The sequence below is a fragment of the Anomalospiza imberbis genome, chromosome 3 (assembly GCF_031753505.1).
Source record: "Anomalospiza imberbis isolate Cuckoo-Finch-1a 21T00152 chromosome 3, ASM3175350v1, whole genome shotgun sequence".
NCBI classification, from domain to species: Eukaryota; Metazoa; Chordata; class Aves; order Passeriformes; family Viduidae; genus Anomalospiza; species Anomalospiza imberbis.
This window is the reverse complement of record NC_089683.1, coordinates 3,045,258-3,065,531: the sequence shown is the minus strand read 5'-3', so window position 1 is coordinate 3,065,531 and position 20,274 is coordinate 3,045,258. Positions and strand designations below refer to the sequence as shown.

At 42.8% G+C, this 20,274-nt stretch overlaps 2 protein-coding genes across 3 annotated transcripts in view; both read right to left on the bottom strand.

Annotated features, from left to right (window-relative positions):
• The window catches only part of LOC137470132 (serine protease 55-like), a 371,058-nt gene that overhangs the window by 138,727 nt on the left and 212,057 nt on the right, over nt 1-20,274 (bottom strand). The window lies entirely within an intron of this gene.
• Nucleotides 1-20,274, bottom strand: part of MSRA (methionine sulfoxide reductase A) — a 227,574-nt gene that overhangs the window by 120,373 nt on the left and 86,927 nt on the right. For both annotated transcript variants that reach the window (XM_068183173.1, XM_068183174.1), the window contains exon 3: nt 2,979-3,098. In XM_068183173.1, coding sequence (XP_068039274.1) covers nt 2,979-3,098 — 120 coding nt within the window. The remainder of the gene's footprint in view (nt 1-2,978; nt 3,099-20,274) is intronic.

Sequence of the window (20,274 nt, the reverse complement as noted above, 5' to 3'; positions counted from 1 at the left end):
TGAACACTGAGATTCTTCACAGTCATTAAAATTCCTATATCCTGTTCTTATAAGGATAAAAAAAAAAAGACCAGACAAAGGCACAACAGGAATCTATTCTCTTGACAGCAATTTAATAATAAAAGAAAATGTTCTGAGCCACTCTCATTACTGCTTGGAAACTTTAATCTTGAGGACTTAGTTCCTGTCCGTGGAAACCTTCAGATCCCTTTTACAGGCTACAGAAAGGGAAGGGAATATTTGTACTTTAATTACACATTTAAACACTCTGGAGAACAAGAGCCACTTTGGAAGAGTGCTGCAGTGTCCATCTGAAGGGTTCTCCAAGGAATACAAGGCCATGCCTGAACATCAGGAGAGTCTCAAATTCATCACAACCCTGCCGCTCTGGAGCCAGGCTGGGAGAGCTGGGGGAGTTCACCTGGAGAAGAGAAGGATCCAGGGAGACCTCAAAGCCCCTTCCAGGGCCTCAAGGGGCTCCAGGAGAGCTGGAGAGGGGCTTGGGACAAGGGATGGAGGGACAGGACCCAGGGAATGGTTTCCCACTGCCAGAGGGCAGGGGTAGATGGGATATTGGGAAGGAATTGTTGGCTGTTACAGTGGTGAGGCCCTGGCACAGGTTGCCCAGGGAAGCTGTGGCTGCCCCTGGATCCCTGGAAATGTCCAAGGCCAGGCTGGATGGGACTTGGAGAAACCTGGGACAGTGGAAGGTGTCCCTGCCCAGGGCAGGGGGTGGGAATGGATGAGCTTTAAGGCTCCTTCCCATCCAAAATCATTCCAAAATTCCTGGATTCCCTGAACATAATTGATAGTTTGTCATGGGACTTTCTTCTTTATTTTTAGAGAAGGGCAAATCTGCAAAGCCAAGAACTTTCCTATATTACATTTTTTTCTTTGTTGCCATCAACAATTCCTGAAAAATTCCCATCAGATTTCCCACTGTTGCCTTTAATACCAACAGTTTATGCACAAATAGGTAAAATTAACCCCACATTACCCAGCCAAACCCTCCCCACATCTTTCCACCCTTAAATAACAACATCCCAACCACTACCCTGCTCTGGGCTTATGGAATTATCTTGGGAAATCACCAGTTGACTTCAGGAACAGGAGGTAACAGAGCAAGAAATTAATTTTCCCTTTCTCCACTCTCTTCCATCAGCTATTTAGAAGCCGTCCAGGTGACCTTTGGAAGCCAAGATATTTTAAGGAGAACTGGAAATCCAATATGGAAAAATCAGTCAAAAGAATATTTCTTATGCAAGAGGCAGCAATATTCCTCAGAAAAACATGGATTTTCTGCTTAGGAGATGTGAAACAACCTCACAGCCAAATATTTTATGTAACTCAGAGCAGAAACAAAGTCTGTGTGGCACATTTTTATATTGAATTGTTAACTATTAGAAATTGTGATTTGTGCATGAGAGAAAATGCCTCAGAAAGATGAGAATTGACAAGATTACAAATTGGTTTAATTCAGTGAATCTCAGCCTTCTAACTAATATCATATAATAACCAGACATGTTTTATTTTTCTTTACATTCCAGTCACTGAAGATAAACAAAGAAAACAACTGAGAGTAAACCCAAATGACCTGCTCACATGTGAACAGCCTGAACCACAAGCCTATAAACGACCCTGTTTTTAAGGAAATCATCGTTAGCTGCATATTTTATATGGTAATTGTACATCCCCAGTTTATGAATAACAACAGCAGAGTCCTTCCCTTCTGATTTCAGTGCCACTTGAGCTATGCAGATTTCTAAAAGCTTATGAATATACAGAGCAACAGAATTGTTCTGAACATCTGTAAGCAAAATATGAAAAGATGTTTGGTGCTGAATGAACATCCTGGGTTGTCTAATGCTGGCCAAAAATGGTGTATTTATGTATTAGGAGAACGCACTGAAAATAGCTCCAAATCCTGCACACCCTCCAGAAGGCTTTTTCAGATTGTTTTCTGTATGGTTTTCACCAGAAAATGGAAAAAGAATTTTCCATTCCATTCTAATCAAATTTAATTTCCCTTCCTTTCCCCCATAAAATGGAAGAATAATTTTCCATTCCAATTTAATTCCCTTTCCTTTTCCTTTCATTTTCCCTTTCCTTTTTCCCTTCCCTTTTCCTTTTCCCCTTCCTTTCCCTTCCCTTCCCTTCCCTTCCCTTCCCTTCCCTTCCCTTCCCTTCCCTTCCCTTCCCTTCCCTTCCCTTCCCTTCCCTTCCCTTCCCTTCCCTTCCCTTCCCTTCCCTTCCCTTCCCTTCCCTTCCCTTCCCTTCCCTTCCCTTCCCTATTTCCATTTCCATTTCCATTTCCATTTCCATTCCATTCCATTCCATTCCACCCTGTTCCACCTCAAACCATCCCTTTTCCCACTTTTCACAATTTCCAGCAAGTTTCTGCCTTTTTGGCTGCCTTGCAGCACCTCTGCTCAGGGCTTCAAGTCCCCATTATTTGTTCATGTCACTTTTCACACCCTTTCCATTAAGCCCATGTGAGAGTTTGTCACTAAGAACATGCCCCAGTGTCAGCATTTGGCATAAAAATGTTAACAAGAAAATAAACCAAAGGAAAACTTCCAAGTGAGAGCAGGAAAGACAGGATTTTCCCCACCAGCAGCATTAGTTGGCTACCAGGGGGTCAGTGGTTCAGATCACAGAAAGAAACTGTGTTGGAGTTTTGTAGTGTAGAGGGAAAAATAAATGCAAGGGTTTGGCCTGGAAATGACAGGATGCTGTGCACTGAACTGTGTGAAGAATTAACAGATTATTAACCAGAACAGAATATTTTTTCATACATTGACTCATTAATTATTAGGAGACAGCAATGGGATGGGCATCCATAGATTTCAGTGCAGTTTAGGATGTAAAGCCAATCCCAAATCTCCTTAGTCACTGCAGCCACTCATTTCACTCTTTGTTGTCATTCATAATTCAGGATTCCACTCCTGATCCTTAAAAACCAAAGAGGAAAGACTCACCTGAGCACACCTCTTTGTAGGTAGGGTTTGGGGTATGTCCTCCTGCATAACCCACTTGAGTGGAATAGACTCCTTTCTGCCTCCAGAACTTCCTCTCAGCTCCCCAGAAACAGCCCATACCTGAAGAGGGCACAAAATACACATTGCGAGGTCAAAACCTACCAATACTCAATCATCCATTTGCATATTAATTGATGCAGGGCGCAGTGGAAGGAACATCTATAGGCAGCACCTGCTGGTCAAGTGTTGTCCAAGTTTATTTATAGGGTAACTATAAAGAGAAATCCATTCTGCATCAGAGCACGACTCAAACACAGCTTGATTTATGCTTCTGAATATCAATTTATCACCGAGGGCAAACCTTGAAAGGGTTTGAAGGCCCAAACAAGGAGAAATCTCATGCACACACCAAAAAAAAGTTTCTTATAAGGCAATTGTGCTGTTTGTGCAGCACCGTTTTTACTTGAACTGATTAGGAAGCTGTCAAAACACAATAATTTGTATTAATGGCAAACAGTTATTTAATTTTCTGCTTTCAGGCAGAGGTGGAAGCAATAATGGATTATATTATATGTTATAAAAAGGGAAAAATGCTTCAGCTTAACAATTTATGCACAGAGATATTTGATGTTCAGACAAGATTTTTGTAGTCATTCACCCCCATGGCCAATTATCAAAGGACATCAGACTGTTTAAGGGTGTAAATTAAAACCTCTTCTGGTCAAAGGAATTAAGAAACAAGCATCACCAACACTGACAATTGTCTGATGGCTTAGTTAAATAAATGTTTAAGGGACTATTTTTTAAAGTTTTTATTTAGAGTGTCATGGAGATTCCAGTATTGTCAGACTGGAGCAATAAATTTTCCTTTTCAATGGTAACATCCTGTTATTATTCCCTTTCTAAAACAGTTGAAATAAAGGCAGTAAAAATAAACTAAACATTAAATACATGATTTCTATATACACAGAAATCAGTGATCCATGGGAGTTTTCTCCAGGTAACACTGCAGACATGACAGGTTAAAAAGGCACAGAAATTATCCTTCAAAGCACAACCAGAAGAGTGGAGCAACCCCTCCTCCAACCTTGATGGCTCACAATGTTCTTTCTTTGAACCTTCAGAGATTAACTTCAAATTTAAGTTTTAATGCACCAAAAACTACAGAACTGGGATTTCTAATTCAGATGCTTAAGCAAACTGCAGGAATTAAAAGCCAAGGCTGCTCCTGGAGATCCTGGAAAGAGGCAGGAACCTCTTGAGGACAAGTCCTGAAGAAGATACAAACTGATGGTGAAATTGCAGTTATTGTCCCTTGATTACAGAGATAACCAGAGCTCTTGGACTTGGGTTCCTCACCTAAATCAAGCTGATGTCTCCAAGCCCTGTCCAACCTGGCCTTGGATACTTCCAGGGATGCAGGGGCAGCCACAGCTTATCTGGGCAACCTGTGCCAGGGCCTCACCACTGTCACAGCCAACAATTCCTTCCCAATATCCCACCTAACCCTGCCCTCTGGCAGTTTGAAGCCATTCCCTGTGTCCTGTCCCTCTATCCCTTATCCCAAGCCCCTCTCCAGCTCTCCTGGAGCCCCTTTATGCCCTGGAAGGAGCTCTGAGCTCTCCGTGGATGCTTCTCTTCTCCAGGGGAGCACCCCCAGCTCTCCCAGCCTGGCTCCAAAACAGGGGCCATTGGAGCTCCCATGGAACTGGGCACACCAAGGCTGTATGGAACTGCTTCCAAGGGTGATTTAACTTGTTCTGGGGGCTTTTCCTTAGATCCCAAGTCTGGATCTGCATGAGACACATGGAAATAAACTTCTGCCCAACTCTAATACTTCAGTGCTCTGCATCCTTAATATTCCAAGCGAAGTTTGAGCTCCAGCTGCCTAAAATCCCAGCTGTGCCCGCAGCAGGTGAGGCTGAGGCTCTTGCAGGAACAGCTCTGGAGGCAATTTAGCAGACTACCACTGGCTGGACAAACATGCTGGCCAAGAAGCAACATCATCCATGCCAAGGAATGGGACAGATCCATATTTTCTTCCACATCATATTCCTAGGCCAGCACCCGAGTGTGAATGAGCAACCCAAGATTAAGAAGACAACACAAACTCAGGTTTGAGCTCAGATACAGGCCCAACTTCAAATACAAAGCAGAAATGCTCATTCTTAGTGTTTTATTTCAGGGACTTAATGCTCAATAAATCCCTAATGTTGCTGTTGAAATCTCTGATCATCAGAGCTGTGGCCAATGACCTGATCGATAACTATTATTTGGGATTCTCTCATTGATAATCATCTCTGACCCCTCTTTCCAGGGCAGTGGTGGAGCCCTCATCCCTGGTGGGATTTAAAAGCCCTGTGGATGTGGCACTTGGGGACATGGGTCAGTGGTGGCTTTGACAGTGCTGGGGGATGGTTGGACTTGATCTTGGAGGGCTTTTCCAACCTGAACTGTTTTGTGACTCTGTGGATTTGACCAGTGACCTGTGTCCCCATCATGGACTCCTCCATTTTTCCCTCTTCCAGCTGATGCCCAAGTTCATCATGCCGCCCTTTTCCTGGGGAGAGAGGGATTTTATTCTCCTGAAGAACTGCTCTCATCATTTTCTCAAGTGTGCTGCCACCTCACACAAACAACAAATCCTCCCATCCCCGAGAACAGATAAAATTGAAATCTTTGTCATAATAAAACAACCTGCTGGTAAAGAGACATCATTTACAACAATCCAGCACTAAATTGCTTTCCCCAGCATTAATCCATTCAGCTGATGTTTGTTATTCTGCTAAAGTGGTGCCACGTTCGACAGAGAAATTGTCATAAGGAGAGAAATATTAACAATAAAATCCCACATAATATTCTGGAATTAGACACGTGAGCTCATGGAGTGCCTGTTTTCCAGAGCATTGGCTGTCTCTAGCCATGGTTAATATGGACAACTATTGCCAAAACAGGGAAATAATTTCAGTTCAAGATTTCACATGGTCTTGCAGTACAAAAAAAAAGTTTACTTCCCTTAATTATTACTACTTTAGTAAGGAAACTGAAGAAATAAATAATTTAAATAAGGAAATAAAAACTCAGAGGGGGAAACAAATAAGTAGAACAAAAAAAAAAAGGAGGTAAAGAGCTATAAAAGCAAAATAAGCCACCCATATTATAATTTAAAACTCGAAAACATGAATGTGATTTTAAACTATTCATGAAGTGATTTGCATAATACCCAGTAGTGGGGAAGTGAGTGCAGCTTTGGAGTTACAGAGGGAGCTTCTGGAGGCATTCCTAAGAGGAAGAAAAAAAAGGAAATACAGGGAAACAGTCATGCTCCTAGGAAAAAAAAAATCTTATTTGAACATAATGGGTATTGCAGAGGAGTGTTTAAGCACTGAAGAAATGTGTCACTTTTTAATCGCTAATTTGCAAAACAAAAACAAGAATAGTGATGGATTTTGACTGACTCTTAATTGAAATTTGAAAAGGTGTTTTAAACTTTTTTTTCTTGTTTTGAACTTCAAACCCAAACAGATTCAGACAGGAATCTTTAAATGTTCAAGTATCCCTATGAAAAAATATTAATCAAACAATTGGGGATTAAATTATAGAATCTATATTCCTTTCCAGCATCCACATCCATTTTCTCCAGCTATTCTCTTTATGGATCCATACTCCTATAGATCCTCTGAACAAGGTTTTTTATCACCAAGGACCCTGTGTTTCCATAGGCAACCCTGTAATTTGCATATTCCTAATAAATAGTCAGCATAAACTGAAATATTCTTCTAAAATAATAAAAGCAAAGTGCTACTGTGATAAGAGAGATAAGCACCCCATTCTTAGAGATAAAAAAAAAATTTGAAATATTCCAAGACAGAGCAGAATGGAACCCCTAACACCAAGCAGGTGTTAGCAGGGATGAGCAGCTTTATGGATTAACCACATTGACCAGGTCTCCATTGGCTGCACAGGAGCTTCAACATCCAGGGATTCATTTATTTGCCTAAATGGATACATTTGGGATCATTTGAGATGCCCGAGGACATCTTGGACATAAGTGTGCACATGTCTGACATAAATTATATAAAATTCGGGAGAGACACTTGAAAGGGCAGGCAAAACACTCATGGACATGGCAAATGGAACTCATGGAATCAGGGAATGGCTTGGGTGGGAAGGGACATTAGAGATCATCCAGTCCCACCCCCTGACGTGGGCAGGGACACCTCCCACTATGCCAGGCTGCTCCAAGCCCTGTACAACCTGGCCTTGGACACCTCCGGGGATCCAGGGGCAGTCACAACTTATCTGGGCAACCTGTGCCAGGGCCTCACCACCCTCACAGCTGAGAATTCCTTCCCAGTTTCCCTTCTATCCCTGCCCTCTGGCAGTGGGATGACACTCCCTGTGTCCTGTCCCTCCATCCCTTGTCCCAAGTTCCTCTCCAGCTCTCCTGGAGCCCCTTGAGGCCCTGGGAGGGGCTCTGAGGTCTCCCTGGATCCTTCTCTTCTCCAGGTGAACACCCCCAGCTCTCCCAGCCTGGCTGCAGAGCAGAGGGGCTCCAGCCTTTAGAACATCTCTGTGGCCTCCTCTGGACTCCCTCCAGCAGCTCCACATCCTCCTGATATTGTGGATCCCATAGCTCCAGGTGCATTGCACCAGAGTATCTCATTTGCATATTTTAAGGCAGGAGAAACCAGTCCCTACCCCAGACACAGACATTACAAAACCCTGAGAATCTCTGAATCTGAAGTTGAATCAAATCTCCCAAAATACAGTGATTTGTGTCTGAGAGTTGCCTATTTCTCTTCCACATCCATATAAAATGACCAGCCCGACAAACTCAGTAGGACTCCGTGCTGCAGAGATGAATCCCAGACAAAATTACTAATTCCAAAGTTATCTATCCTCATAATAATGTTCACAGCTTGCAATATTGTTAATTCCTTTTTTGGTGTACTATGTACAGAAGCCATCAAAGAGCACCAAAAAACCGACTGGAAAACTTATTTGAAAATTATTCAACATTCCAGACATTTTTCCCCAATCCCACAAGGAACTCCATGATCTCCAAAGGAAACCTTTCCTCACCTTTTTTCTGATCTCTTCTCCAATTCCTGTTCCTATCATATCTGAATGATCCTTGGTCTCCACAAAGATTCCCTGAGGTAAATTCCTATTCATGATTCCATTATGCAAATGAGCACAGGCAGTAAATTTGCATCAGAAGGGTGTTCCTGATCCAAACTCCAGCCTCACAAGCTGCACCCATTCTGTGTTAATTAACATCCATTAACTCCAAGCTTCGGAAACTCTCAGCTTCCCGTTTATTCCATTTATTTAAAGAAGCTCACAGCAGGTGCATTGTGTTCTGTACTGGCCAATTTTCATTTCTTATAATGTACACATATACAATGTTTTCATTTGTGCAAATTTTTTTAATGCCTTTTGTCCTTCTTCTTTGTGGAATATTCTTCTCTGACGGCATCAGGTGCAGACACACCTGACTCCTCACTGACCTTTCCCTCCTGCCAGCTTTATTTCCAAGCCTTCCCTCTCCCTGCCTTCCCAGCAGTCCAACAGGACATCCAGAAGACTCCTTTTTTTGTCATATTTTGAAGAATGAATGCATTATTTCCTTGGCATGCCAAGCCTCTCCTGGCCCGCCGCCTGCCATCCCTACACCCACACTCCAAGGCACTTTTCCATGCAGCAGATTAAGGAGCTGTTCCCATGCCAGCAATGCTTCACTGAGGAAGATGAACTGCAAAGGACACGGATCCTGCTCCTCCTTCTGTTAGCAGGATTTCGGGATATATTCCACCAGCTGGGAGGGGCGTGTGGGGTGGGGGGGAAATGTCAGCTTTAAATATAAAAAAACCTGCTGGGAGAACAAAGAGCAGAGTCCTGGAAACCTCTTCCCAATGCCCAGAGGAGAGGAAGAAGCGGGACAGGATCTTTCCAGACAGAGGAGCCTCTCATGCCAGACTCTGCTCAGAGTCCCTGGGAGCAGTGGCTGTGCCAGCTGCTCCAGTGCCACAGGATCCAGCCACAGGCTGCTCCCATACACTGAGGCAGAAAAGGACAGCCAAGAGCACATCCCACCGGCTACCTCAGAGCTTCCTGCCCGAGCCAGCATCTCCGGGAGCTGGAGGCACAGCTGCCAGGATCCTGCTTCCCTTGGCCAGCACAGGACTTGGCCCAGATTTTGAATACGATTGATTTTGTTCCCTCCATAAAATCTGGAGAAGGAAATGCTCAGCTGCCTTAACCTTAAATGATTTTTTTTTTTTTTTTGTTTCCCCCCTTCCCATCCTTCCTCAGCTGGAAGGAATAAATTGAGCCTTGGCAAGTTCCATCCCTATAGAATAATCCTCCTTCCATACATTTCAGCCAAATGCCGAGTGTGATTGGCATTTTCCTCCTTAAAAAACTGTGGAGAGCAGTTGGTACAGCTGATTGATTGAAGACAGTCCAAGTACTGATATTTCTGAGCATGAAGCCAAAGGGATATTGATGCTCTGTGCTCTGAAATTGTGGCAACCATTAATTCTGAGAACTTCTCAGGCTGAAGAGGGGACCTTGGCTTCACCAAGAAAGGTCAGGATGAGACCTGGGTGAGCACCATTGTGTTCCCTCCCCAAAAAACATGGGCAAGTAGGTGGCAAGGAAGCTGTGATGGGAACCTACAGATCTCTGGAGGATCTGTTGGGGAAGGTCCAGAGGAATCCACAGATATGCTCCAAAGGCTGGAGCCCCTCTGCTCTGCAGCCAGGCTGGGGGTGTTCCCCTGGAGAAGAGAAGGATCCAGGGAGAGCTCAGAGCCCCTTCCAGGGCCTCAAGGGGCTCCAGGAGAGCTGGAGAGGGACTTGGGACAAGGGATGGAGGGACAGGACACAGGGAATGGCTTCCTACTGCCAGAGGGCAGGGATAGATGGGATATTGGGAAGGACTCCTGGCACAGGCACAGGATTCCCAGAGAAGTTGTGACTGCCCCTGGATCCCTGGAAGTGTCCAAGGTTGGACAGGGCTCGGAGCACCCTGGGACAGTAGAAGGTGTCCCTGCCCATGTCAGGGGGTGGGCCTGGATGAGCTTTAAGGTCCCTTCCCACCCAAACCATTTCATGAGTCCATGATGTCCCTGTTTGGATAATCAGATAAAAATGTCCTGGGAACCCAGAACATCCAGCACATTCAGCTGACACACAGTGGATGTTCACCTGACCTTATATAAGTCCGTGGCACCAATAACGCCTTAGCACCAGATTCCCAAAAGATTTACTTTTGTTCTCTAGAGGGAAATACTCCCATCAGTCCCTTTGGCTCCACTCTGATTATGGACACAAATCCAAGAGCAAACTGGATCTCAAATACCTTGGGAAGTGAGCTGATACAGCTTTGTTGAACACTTCGATACTGTCTGTGCACTTACACAACTCTTATTAATGGCTTGAAAATCTAAAATGATCAAAGCCATGTCCTCAAGATAAAAATACAGCATGAAACTACCCCAGAGCCTTTGTTCTGAATTTTTTTAAGGTCTTGTTGAGGATCTGGAATGAATTCCAGATTCAGATTGAAATGCACTCTCATCTTTTGCACAGCACTGAGATACGTAGGGTGCTTTGGAAGCCATCTGGATCCATATAGGATTAATGTTATCAATCAGGATTTAAAAGAAAATTGTTCCATTGATACCCTCAGGAGTTTAACATCCAACAGCCCCTGAATATCTGAGCAATCACAGAATATTTGAGATCACTGAGAAATAATCAGCTAAGAAATGGTTGGGAGGAATAGGGGGGAAAAACAGTGAAACAGAACAAGTTGAGCTGAAAGAAATAAAACTGCTGATGACAGATGGCATTAAGAGGATGATCTTCCTCGATGAGCGTTGGCTCTAATGCTCCAACAGGGTTGATAAATATGTTGAACAGCTTGCCTGGGGCAAGTCAAACAAAGCCCTGGGCAAGAAATTTAAAATGCAGTTTGCCTAACAGAGCAACTAAAGAGGAATTTCTTGGCTCACCGTTTTGCCAAGATGTGTTCTGTTAACACTGCATGAATTCCCAAGGAAACTGTTGGGTTTGCTTCTTTTTTTTTTTTTTTTTTCCATAGGAGAAGCAGAAGCCTCATGTTCATTCAAATTAACAAATGCCCAGGAAATTGGTTCCTGCCTGTGGCTGCTGACGTTGGACGCAGGCGTGGGCACGTGTTTGTGTACGGATGGATGTTTGGATAAAAGCTGCACAACAGATTATTGCAAAGGAAAAGCAGATTATCATCAGAGGGAAGGAATATTTTACTGTCAAGAGAAAAACTGCCATGTTTTCAGCATGGGAAATGTGTCAGAAGAATGACTTTGGAAAAAAACCCTTGAAGACAACAGCACTCAAACTGGGAAAAGCAATGGGGAGATAGAGAAAACGACTTCAAAATGTGTTTATCAAACCCATCCTAAAGCATGTTACAAGTTATAAATAATACAAACTCAACAGGATTCAAACAAAGCTGAAGCCAATATTCAGAATGTTAATAAGGCACAAAGCACAGTTGCTCTGAACTTCCCAGGCAGAACACAAGAGGTTTCACATATTCCTATTTCAATGCAATTTTGAGCTTAACCAGCAGAGAGCAGGGACAGACCCAAGTCAGTGAATCCCAGCACTTCCCAGGGTGGCCTTATTCACTGCCTCCATATCCTTTCCTGCCCAAAAAAGCAGGAATATTTAAACCATTTTTGTCCTGAAAATCCAGAGAGCTGCTTTCTGGTGACTCCACACAATAAAATTCCATCATCAAAATTCTCTGTTGGAAAACATACCTCTAATTCCCAGAAACTGGAAGATACAACCCAGCCAAAAAATCATTTCTGGTAACCTGAAAGGTTCTCATCACACAAAAGCAGCAGAGGCCAAACTTTGTGACCTTTGAGAGCTGGCCCAGAATGTCCCTGTGCCTATGACAGACACTTCCCCAAACCTGGCAGAGCCAGGAGAACAATGGTGCACCTCAACTTCCACTCATGAGCAGCACCTGGACCCTCCAGAAGTTCACTGTGGATCTGAATAATCAGAATCTCAATAATCCACTTTTCGGGAAGAGAAGAACTCGTTAACTCAGGAAGATAAGAACTCCTTAATCTTGGGATACAGACTTTGTTTCTAATCACTGCAAATAATCAAGCCTCATATAAATTATAATATATTAAATATTATTTAAATACTCCACAACTGCGGTATGAGTGGTACCAAAACAAAACAAATAATCCTTTTTGTCAAAATACCAAAGGATCCCAATTACAGGTCTTTGTTAAAAATCTCTTTTTCATGCCTTGCCTGTGACTTTAAAAGGTTGGACTCAATGATCTGAGAGGTCTTTTCCAACCTTATTGATCCTCTGATTTTGTGTCTGTTGACTAAGACAAACATCACTTGATAAAACTCTGTATTTTCAAACTTTTTCCTTCCCATTTTTTTGCTTGGTTTGTATTCTTCAGTAAAAATTTGGGATGAGTTGAGGGAATGGTCATGGCCCCAAGGTTGCCAGAGCTCCAGGAGTGTTTGGACAATGCTCTCAGGCACAGGGTGGGATTGTTGGGATGTCCTGTGCCAGGTCATTAATTCAGTCAATGATCCTGGTGGGTCTCTTCCAACTCAGGATATTTCATCATTCTCTGAAGATCAAGCATGAGAGAACAGGAATCAGAGATGTCTAACAATAAATAGAGAATTCATCCTAAAAACAGTTCAATGTCTTACTCCCAAAGGTTTCCATCCTAAAAAATGTATTTGGTCTTTGATCATGGAAACATCACAGACCCCAGAATGGTTTAGGTTGGAAAGGACCTTAAAGCTGCTCTCATTCCACCCTCCTTCCACTAGACCAGGTCGAGGTGCAGTCTAGTCCATAGATTAGATCAAGTTTCATTCATGAAAATTAACTAAAATCTGTCTACTTGGCTTTGTATAAATCATCCATCCAATTATATTAAACAGGTGGAGCACTGGGAAAAATGAGAGGAGCAAGAGGCTTTGGGAATTCAAGGCTCAACTCAGACTCTAAAAGGTTTTCTCTCTGAAGCTGATTTCCATCATTAGTGGTATTGCTATTTTCAAACCCACAACACATAAAGCCTTTGCTACAGATTTGAATTCCACTGTGCTGGGTTCTGGGTACAAATGCAGAACAAAAGAGCAACATCCCCAAAAGTTGACTTTTTCTATTTACAGGGTCATTCGTATTCCTATGTTCCATAAACATCAAAGAGAACTGTCACAAACTGTAAAATTCAGGAAGGGGAAACCAATAAACACCTGTTTCCTTTCATGTTTGGGGATTTGGGAATGCAGCTGATTGAATGTTTGTGGCTGGGATCAACAGGCAGCATTTTCCATAAACAACTGACTGACATCCCAAGCAATATTGCACCACAAATGGATCTGACCTGAAGGAAAGAAGAGCTATTCACAAAGCAGGAACAATCAGTCCTTAAGTGCAAAGTGCTGGGATTAAAATTGCTTCTGTTTCATGTCTAATCCATTAAAGAGTCATCTTGAGGAGTCCTGCAGACACCTGATGTTTCTTGACCACAAATATGATGACTGAAGTGTCCCAAGGACACAGAAAAAAATGTCAAGGTTTATGGTGAAAAATCTGATTCCTTGAACTATTTGTTTACTCCTTCTAATTTCTCTCACCAAATAAATTACTTCAGCAATGAAAATGTGATGAATAAAAGCATCAGAAGTTCTTAGCACAACACTGAATTGTCCAAAAACGGAATCAAAACTTATCATAGAATGGTTTGGGTTTGAAGGGACCTTAAAGCTCATCCTGTTCCACCCCCTGCCAAGGGCAGAGACATTTCCACTATCCCAGGCTGCTCCAAGCCCCATCCAGCCTGGTCTTGGACACTTTCAGGGATCCAGGGGCAGCCACAGCTTCTCTGGGAAACCTCAGGGCCTCCCCACCCTCACAGGGAAGGATTAATTGCTAATATCCAATTTAAATCTGTTCTCTGTCAGTTTGGAGATATTCCCTCTTGTCCTCTTACTCCAGGTCTTATTCCAAAGTCCCTCTTCAGCTCTCTTTTAGGTTCCCTTCAGGTACTGGAAGGGGCAAGTAGGTCACCCTAAAGCATCTCTTCTCCAGGCTGAACAATCTCAATCCTCTCAGCCTTTCCCACAGCAGAGCTGCTCCATCCCTCTGATCATCCTGTGTCTCCGCTGGACTCTCTCCAGCAGCTCCATGTCCCTCTGATCTTGGAGTCCAGGGCCGGAGGCAGCTCTGCAGGTGGGGTCTCACCTGAGGAGGGCAGAGGAGCAGAATCCCCCCCTCCCCTGCTGCCCACTGAGGTTTCTGGGCTGAGCCATGTCCAGCTCTCACCCACCAGGACCCCCAAGTCCTTCTCCCAGGCCTGTTCCATCCCTTCATTCCCAGCCTGGATTGACCCAACCCAGGTGCAGCACCTTAATGTGAATGAGCACAGCAGAAAACCCACAGATTCAGGTACTAACCATGCCTCAACCTGGCCACCCTCCTCTGTTCTTTCAAGACGAGAACAGTTTCTTAATATATTATGTTTCCAAAGTCTGTTAGGGATAAAAAGAACCGCTGCTACAATAATGCGGTGAAGAGATTGAGACAGAGTTACACGGTCCTATCATCAAGCTGATTATTTGCTTCATTGCAAAGCATCACATCTTTAGTTCAGCCATTGATTTGAGGCTTTCAAATCATTTTGTGATCTTCCTTCACTCTGAGCATTCCAGTGCTTGGCAGAGATTCATTTTAGATCATCCCCGGTCATTTGCCACACTTTAGTGCTCCACTACTCAAGTAGAACTTGATATACACAGAAAATAAGAGATGTCATCAGGCTGTGTAATCCATTTCATATAAATCCATCTCTGCAATAACACCAAAGCCTTACCCTTGTCTTGTGAAAATCTCTCTAATCTCCCAAGCCACCTTGGGGAGCTTGAGATAGAGAGAAGCAAAACAAAATATATTCCACTCTTATAAAAGCAAAGAGCCACGTTTTGTTAGCAGCAAAATAGGAATCACTTCTAGGTCCTTGCTACAGAAAATAATAACTTGTTTACAAGGTTTGTTTACTGCAAGGAATAGAAAAATTGACTTTTCTTTTCTTTATTTTTCTGATGACTATTGCCAAGTTAAATGAACTGCCAAAGCCACATTCAGCAAAAATAATCTCACATTCCTTATTATATTCGTAGCCTTAGATTTCAAACAACAACAGAAAGCTGTAGGCACCCTGGCAATTATTTAAACCTACAATCTATAATTGCTCAGGAGCAAAAAAAAAAAAATTACATTCATATAACAAGCAATTCAACAAGCAGCCCTTTCGTCCTCCTTTCCCCTTAACCCTTTTCCAAACCAATAAATGCCTTCCAAGAGCACCTAGATCATTCAAATGGATCTATTTTGAACCATAGCTGTCCTTAATGGAAATATGGAAGTTCCAAGAATTATTTTCTCATCTGTTGCAAGGCAATGCAATGATGGTGAGTTCTTACTTGCAAAAGAGAATAACTCTTTCTACCCATCTCCAAAAAAAAAAAAAAAAAAAAAAAATTACTCAAGAAAATACCAGAGTAGATTGTTAAATAAAATCTAATTTATATCCAGAGGGCAGACAGAGGCCAAATATTAATGTGGTTAGTCATCTATCCATCGTGCAGCACAATCGTTCCCAAGAAACCTGGGCTGGCAGCATTGGAAAAAAAGGAAGAATAAAAAATGCTAAGGCAGAGTGGCACCAGTGGCTCAGCAAAGGAATTGCCATCACTCACAGCAAAGTCCATAACCTGCAGCTCTCCAGATCCATGGTTTCCTTAGACATCCCAAAAAACGCAAATTAAAATCTCTTTATCTACCCCAGGGATAAACCCCATCCCATTGGGTGAGTCTGAGTGTCACCATTCTAACGTTTAAATCCCTGCACTTGTCCTCTCTTGGCTTGTCAGGAAAATTCCACAGAGTCACCCAAGTGAATCCCATCCTACTGGGCAGCTGGATATTGGAGTCAGGGATTGTCTGGAGCCTTGGGATGTCCTGAGCTGGTGTAAATTCAGAGACTGATGGCGCATGAGGGACAGACACAGTGACAACAACATTCCTTACCACACTTTCCAACCCAGAAGAGTCAAAAAAAATGGATGACCATTAGACAAACGAGGCTCCATGTCACCCCTTTGGACACCAGGAGGACACCCTGCCCTCTCTCCATCCCTCTCTGAAAATGCCATCCCTAATTCCAAACACATTCCAGCATTCCACTCCAGCTCCATCCCCTCGACTCAAGCACGTGTCTGCTTCTGCATAATTCATTACATGACTCTCAATAATTTTCAGTCAAGGTTCAAGCAGGAATATGTCACACCAGGATTAGATTATTTATGAGCATAATGTTGGATTTAAGCCAATGACACACCAATAAATTTTATCTCCAAGCCTGACACATCTCATGCTGTTTTCCCTGGCTCACAAACAAATAACTATGCCTGTCTCAGAATTACTTGCATTCAACTTAAATCAGATTTTTTTTTTTGTGTTAAGCTCTTATCTTGCTTGAAAAACTGATCATGTTGTTTCATTCTTCCGGAGGCTGAAGTGTGGTTTTGCCTTCATTTCCCAAGTGTGTCCTTCACAGAGAACAAAGTCAGGTATTCCAGAATAAAAATCTGGAATAAGGTGCTGTTTGAGCCTCCTACAGGATAAAGTTTTTACTCTTTTCTAAAGACAAAAGACTTGTGTCACCCAGGAAAAGCACAGCCTGTACCAAACAGCATTGATTCCCATTGAAAATAATCTAATATGAGCACTACCCAAAATAAAAGAATAAATAATGTACCATTAATACATAAATACACATTGTATATAAATGTTTATTAATATAAATATAGTTACATAAATATGTATCGGGACATAAAGGATTCTCATCCAACCTCATGCAAACTTGGAAAAACTGCACTTAAATCTCCACTATTTGTGTTCACATGTGACAAAAGGTGCCCGAGCTCCCACGACAGTCACTGGAGATCCAGTTCCAAAAGAATGTGATGACATTTAAGGTCCCTTCCAACCCAAACTATTCTGAAATTTTGGGATTTGATTCCAATTGAGCCCTCCACATTTCAGCACTATTTCTGAGCCAGTATTTTAAAAGTTGGTGAAGGTTTTTGTATCTTTGATCTATCTAATGATATATTTTTTCAATAACTTCATCAGGTGAGAAAAACTCCTGAGAATCAGGAAAATCACTCTAAATTCTCCCAAATTCAATAACCAATAGTAAGTAATCTATGTTTTTTTAATATAGAACCCTTTTTGCTCATTCTCACATGCCCAGATCTAAAATTTCCAGGCTGTGAAGATAAATCCATTAGGATCCGCTGACAACACTTTGTGGATGTCACAATATATCTAAAATTATCAAAACAGCACCATGTTTCCCCTCCAAAAACCTTCTTACGTATTTTCTTTTCATGTCTAAACAGAATAAATCATCAGCCCTCCATGTGTTTTATTCCATGTCACCACTCTCTGTGCTTTATTAGCAGGAAACCAAAGATAAATCCAGTGGTAAATGTGCCCATCCCAGCACATAAACAAAACACACACACAAATGTATCTCCTGCAAAGCAGCATCAATCTGATCAGGGCGGCCTCCAGTCATTAACAGGATAATTTACTTCCATTTCCAACTTAAACCACCTCAGAATGATGCCAAGCATATGTTCCTCCTGCTCACTGATATACTCCTATTTATCACAGGCAAGGAATTCTTTCTCTGTAAGGTTTTTGCAATTGCTCAAGGTGCTCGTGCTGCCTTTTTTTGCATGGGAAATAAAACAATAAATTGATAAAGTAAAATAATAAAAAACCTAAATAAATAAAATATTACTAAAATTTAAAAATTAATATTTAGATAAATAAGAAAATAATGTGCCTGCCAGCATTCCTCAAGAAAATTCCTGCTGTTGGATATCACCGAACCCTATCCCAGAAGTCATGGAAATTAACTGTGCCTCTTCTACTTTCTGTGGCAATACCCCCAAAACGTAATTAAAAGGTTGTTTTAAGGTGAATGATGCTGATTAAAAAGCTGCAGTCTGACTTCTAAAAACCCCCAGCTCTTCCCTAATGTGGAACAGCCACTCTAAGCAGAAATCCACACAAAGCTGAATTCTTCATTACCTCAAGAAACCCAAATTAACATAAAAAACTCCCTGATGGAGAAGCACAGAGATTGTGTTTGAAGGCCACATTACTTTAGTTTTCTGAAGGAAAAAGAGATGTGGCTCCTTTGAAAGCAAAGGATGTTTTGCAGGGTTGTGTTCATCAAGGACATCTTTCACTTTGTGTTAGGGAAATTTTATTGCCCCTTATTAGTGTTTATAAATGTCAGGAAATGTCTTTGCTGAGGACTAAGCAGAACTGTAGCATTTTGTTTTTATCAGGGTCTCCTTGCCCAGTGCTTTGCCTATTTACATTCCCACAAAGCTAATGCACAATTCCATCAAATCAGAGCAGCACCATTTAAAGAACAATGCCCAGGATATTCCTCAGGACAAGAGAAACTGAGTATTGAGATTTTATTTCAAAAGGTCCCAGAGTTATGGGATTTTTCTGTGTTTATCACCTTACTTTACAACAGGTTTAGGGTTAAATTTTCAGTTCAGGGCTTTTCTGCTTAGGCTTTAAAACCTAAACAGAGAACATTCCCTGGCAGTGACTTAAAAAAAAAAAAACCTAGAGGTTTGACCAGCAAGCCAGAGCATCTCACTTCAGGCGAGGTTGTGAGGAAGATGATTTGAGGAGAAGGATTTGGGGATGGTGGTGAAGGAAAAGCTGGACACACCCTGACCATGAGTACCCCCCATGTCCTGGGCTGATCCCCCAGCATGGGCAGCAGGAAAGGGGGGGATTCTGCCCGCTCAGGTGAGACCTCACCTGCAGAGCTGCCTCCAGATCTGGGCTCCAATATCAGGAGGACGTGGAGCCACTGGAACAAATCCAGAGGAGGCCACAGAGATGCTCCAAGGACTGGAGCCCCTCTGCTCTGGAGCCAGGCTGGGAGAGCTAGGAATGTCCAGCCTGGAGATGAGAAGGATCCAGGGAGACCTCAGAGCCCCTTCCAGAGCCTAAAGGGGCTCCAGGAGAGCTGGAGAGGGACTTGGAACAAGGGATGGAGGGACAGGACACAGGGAATGGTTTCCCACTACTAGAGGGCAGGGATAGATGGGATATTGGGAAGGAATTCCTGGCTGTGAGGGTAGGGAGGCCCTGGCACAGGTTTCCCAGAGAAGCTGTGGCTGCCCCTGGATCCCTGAAAATGTCCAAGGCCAGGCTGGATGGGTTTGGAGCAGCCTGGGATAGTGGGAGGTGTCCCTGCCCATGGCAGGGGTGGCACTGGATGAGCTCTAAGATCTCTTCCCACCCAAACCATTCCATGGTTCCATGTGTAGACAGTGGCTGCAACAATGATGAACCAGGACCACACAGCAGGGGTTGGGAACTAGACGAGGCAACCAAAAGACAAAATCAGTGTCTGGAAGAGAGGAAAAAGGAAAATGGGAACTAAGGGTAGATTTCTTTAATAAACACTCTGGAAAGGTAAGAATGGGTCCACAATTTGGTTTAGGGACAGCACAGCCTCCCTTTAGGCCATTCCCTTTTGTTATGCCCTGACTTCCCAGGTTTTTCTCTCATTCCAGAGCTGCAGAAATGCTGTGTCCATTTTCCCATCACTATAAAACAGAAAAAAACAGGGCAGCATTAATTCCTGAAAACAGGACAGCATTAATGCCTCAGAACTCTGCAAAGCCAGCCAATTAATACACTTCTTTCTCTTTTCCACATGCAGAAAGAGAATTAACATGAGGGACATGAACCCCTTCTGCAATACATTCCCTCTGGCTCTCTGTTCTTCCACAGCGTGATCCTTGCCCATGTGATGATATTGCTGTGCATGTTTCTCCTCCATTTGGGTCAGAGCAAACACGCCTATTTCAACATCATCAAGTCTTACATTTTCTTCAGATAGAGCCAAAACATCTTCTGATGTGTAGGACTGTTTTAAGTTTTGTTCTTTTTCTTTGAGAAAAATTGCTTGTTCTGTTTTAACTGTCTACAAAGGGAAAGGAAAGGGAAAGGGAAAGGGAAAGGGAAAGGGAAAGGGAAAGGGAAAGGGAAAGGGAAAGGGAAAGGGAAAGGGAAAAGGAAAATAAATAAAGGTGTTTCTCTTGGGGTCCAAACTTTGATCCCTGTG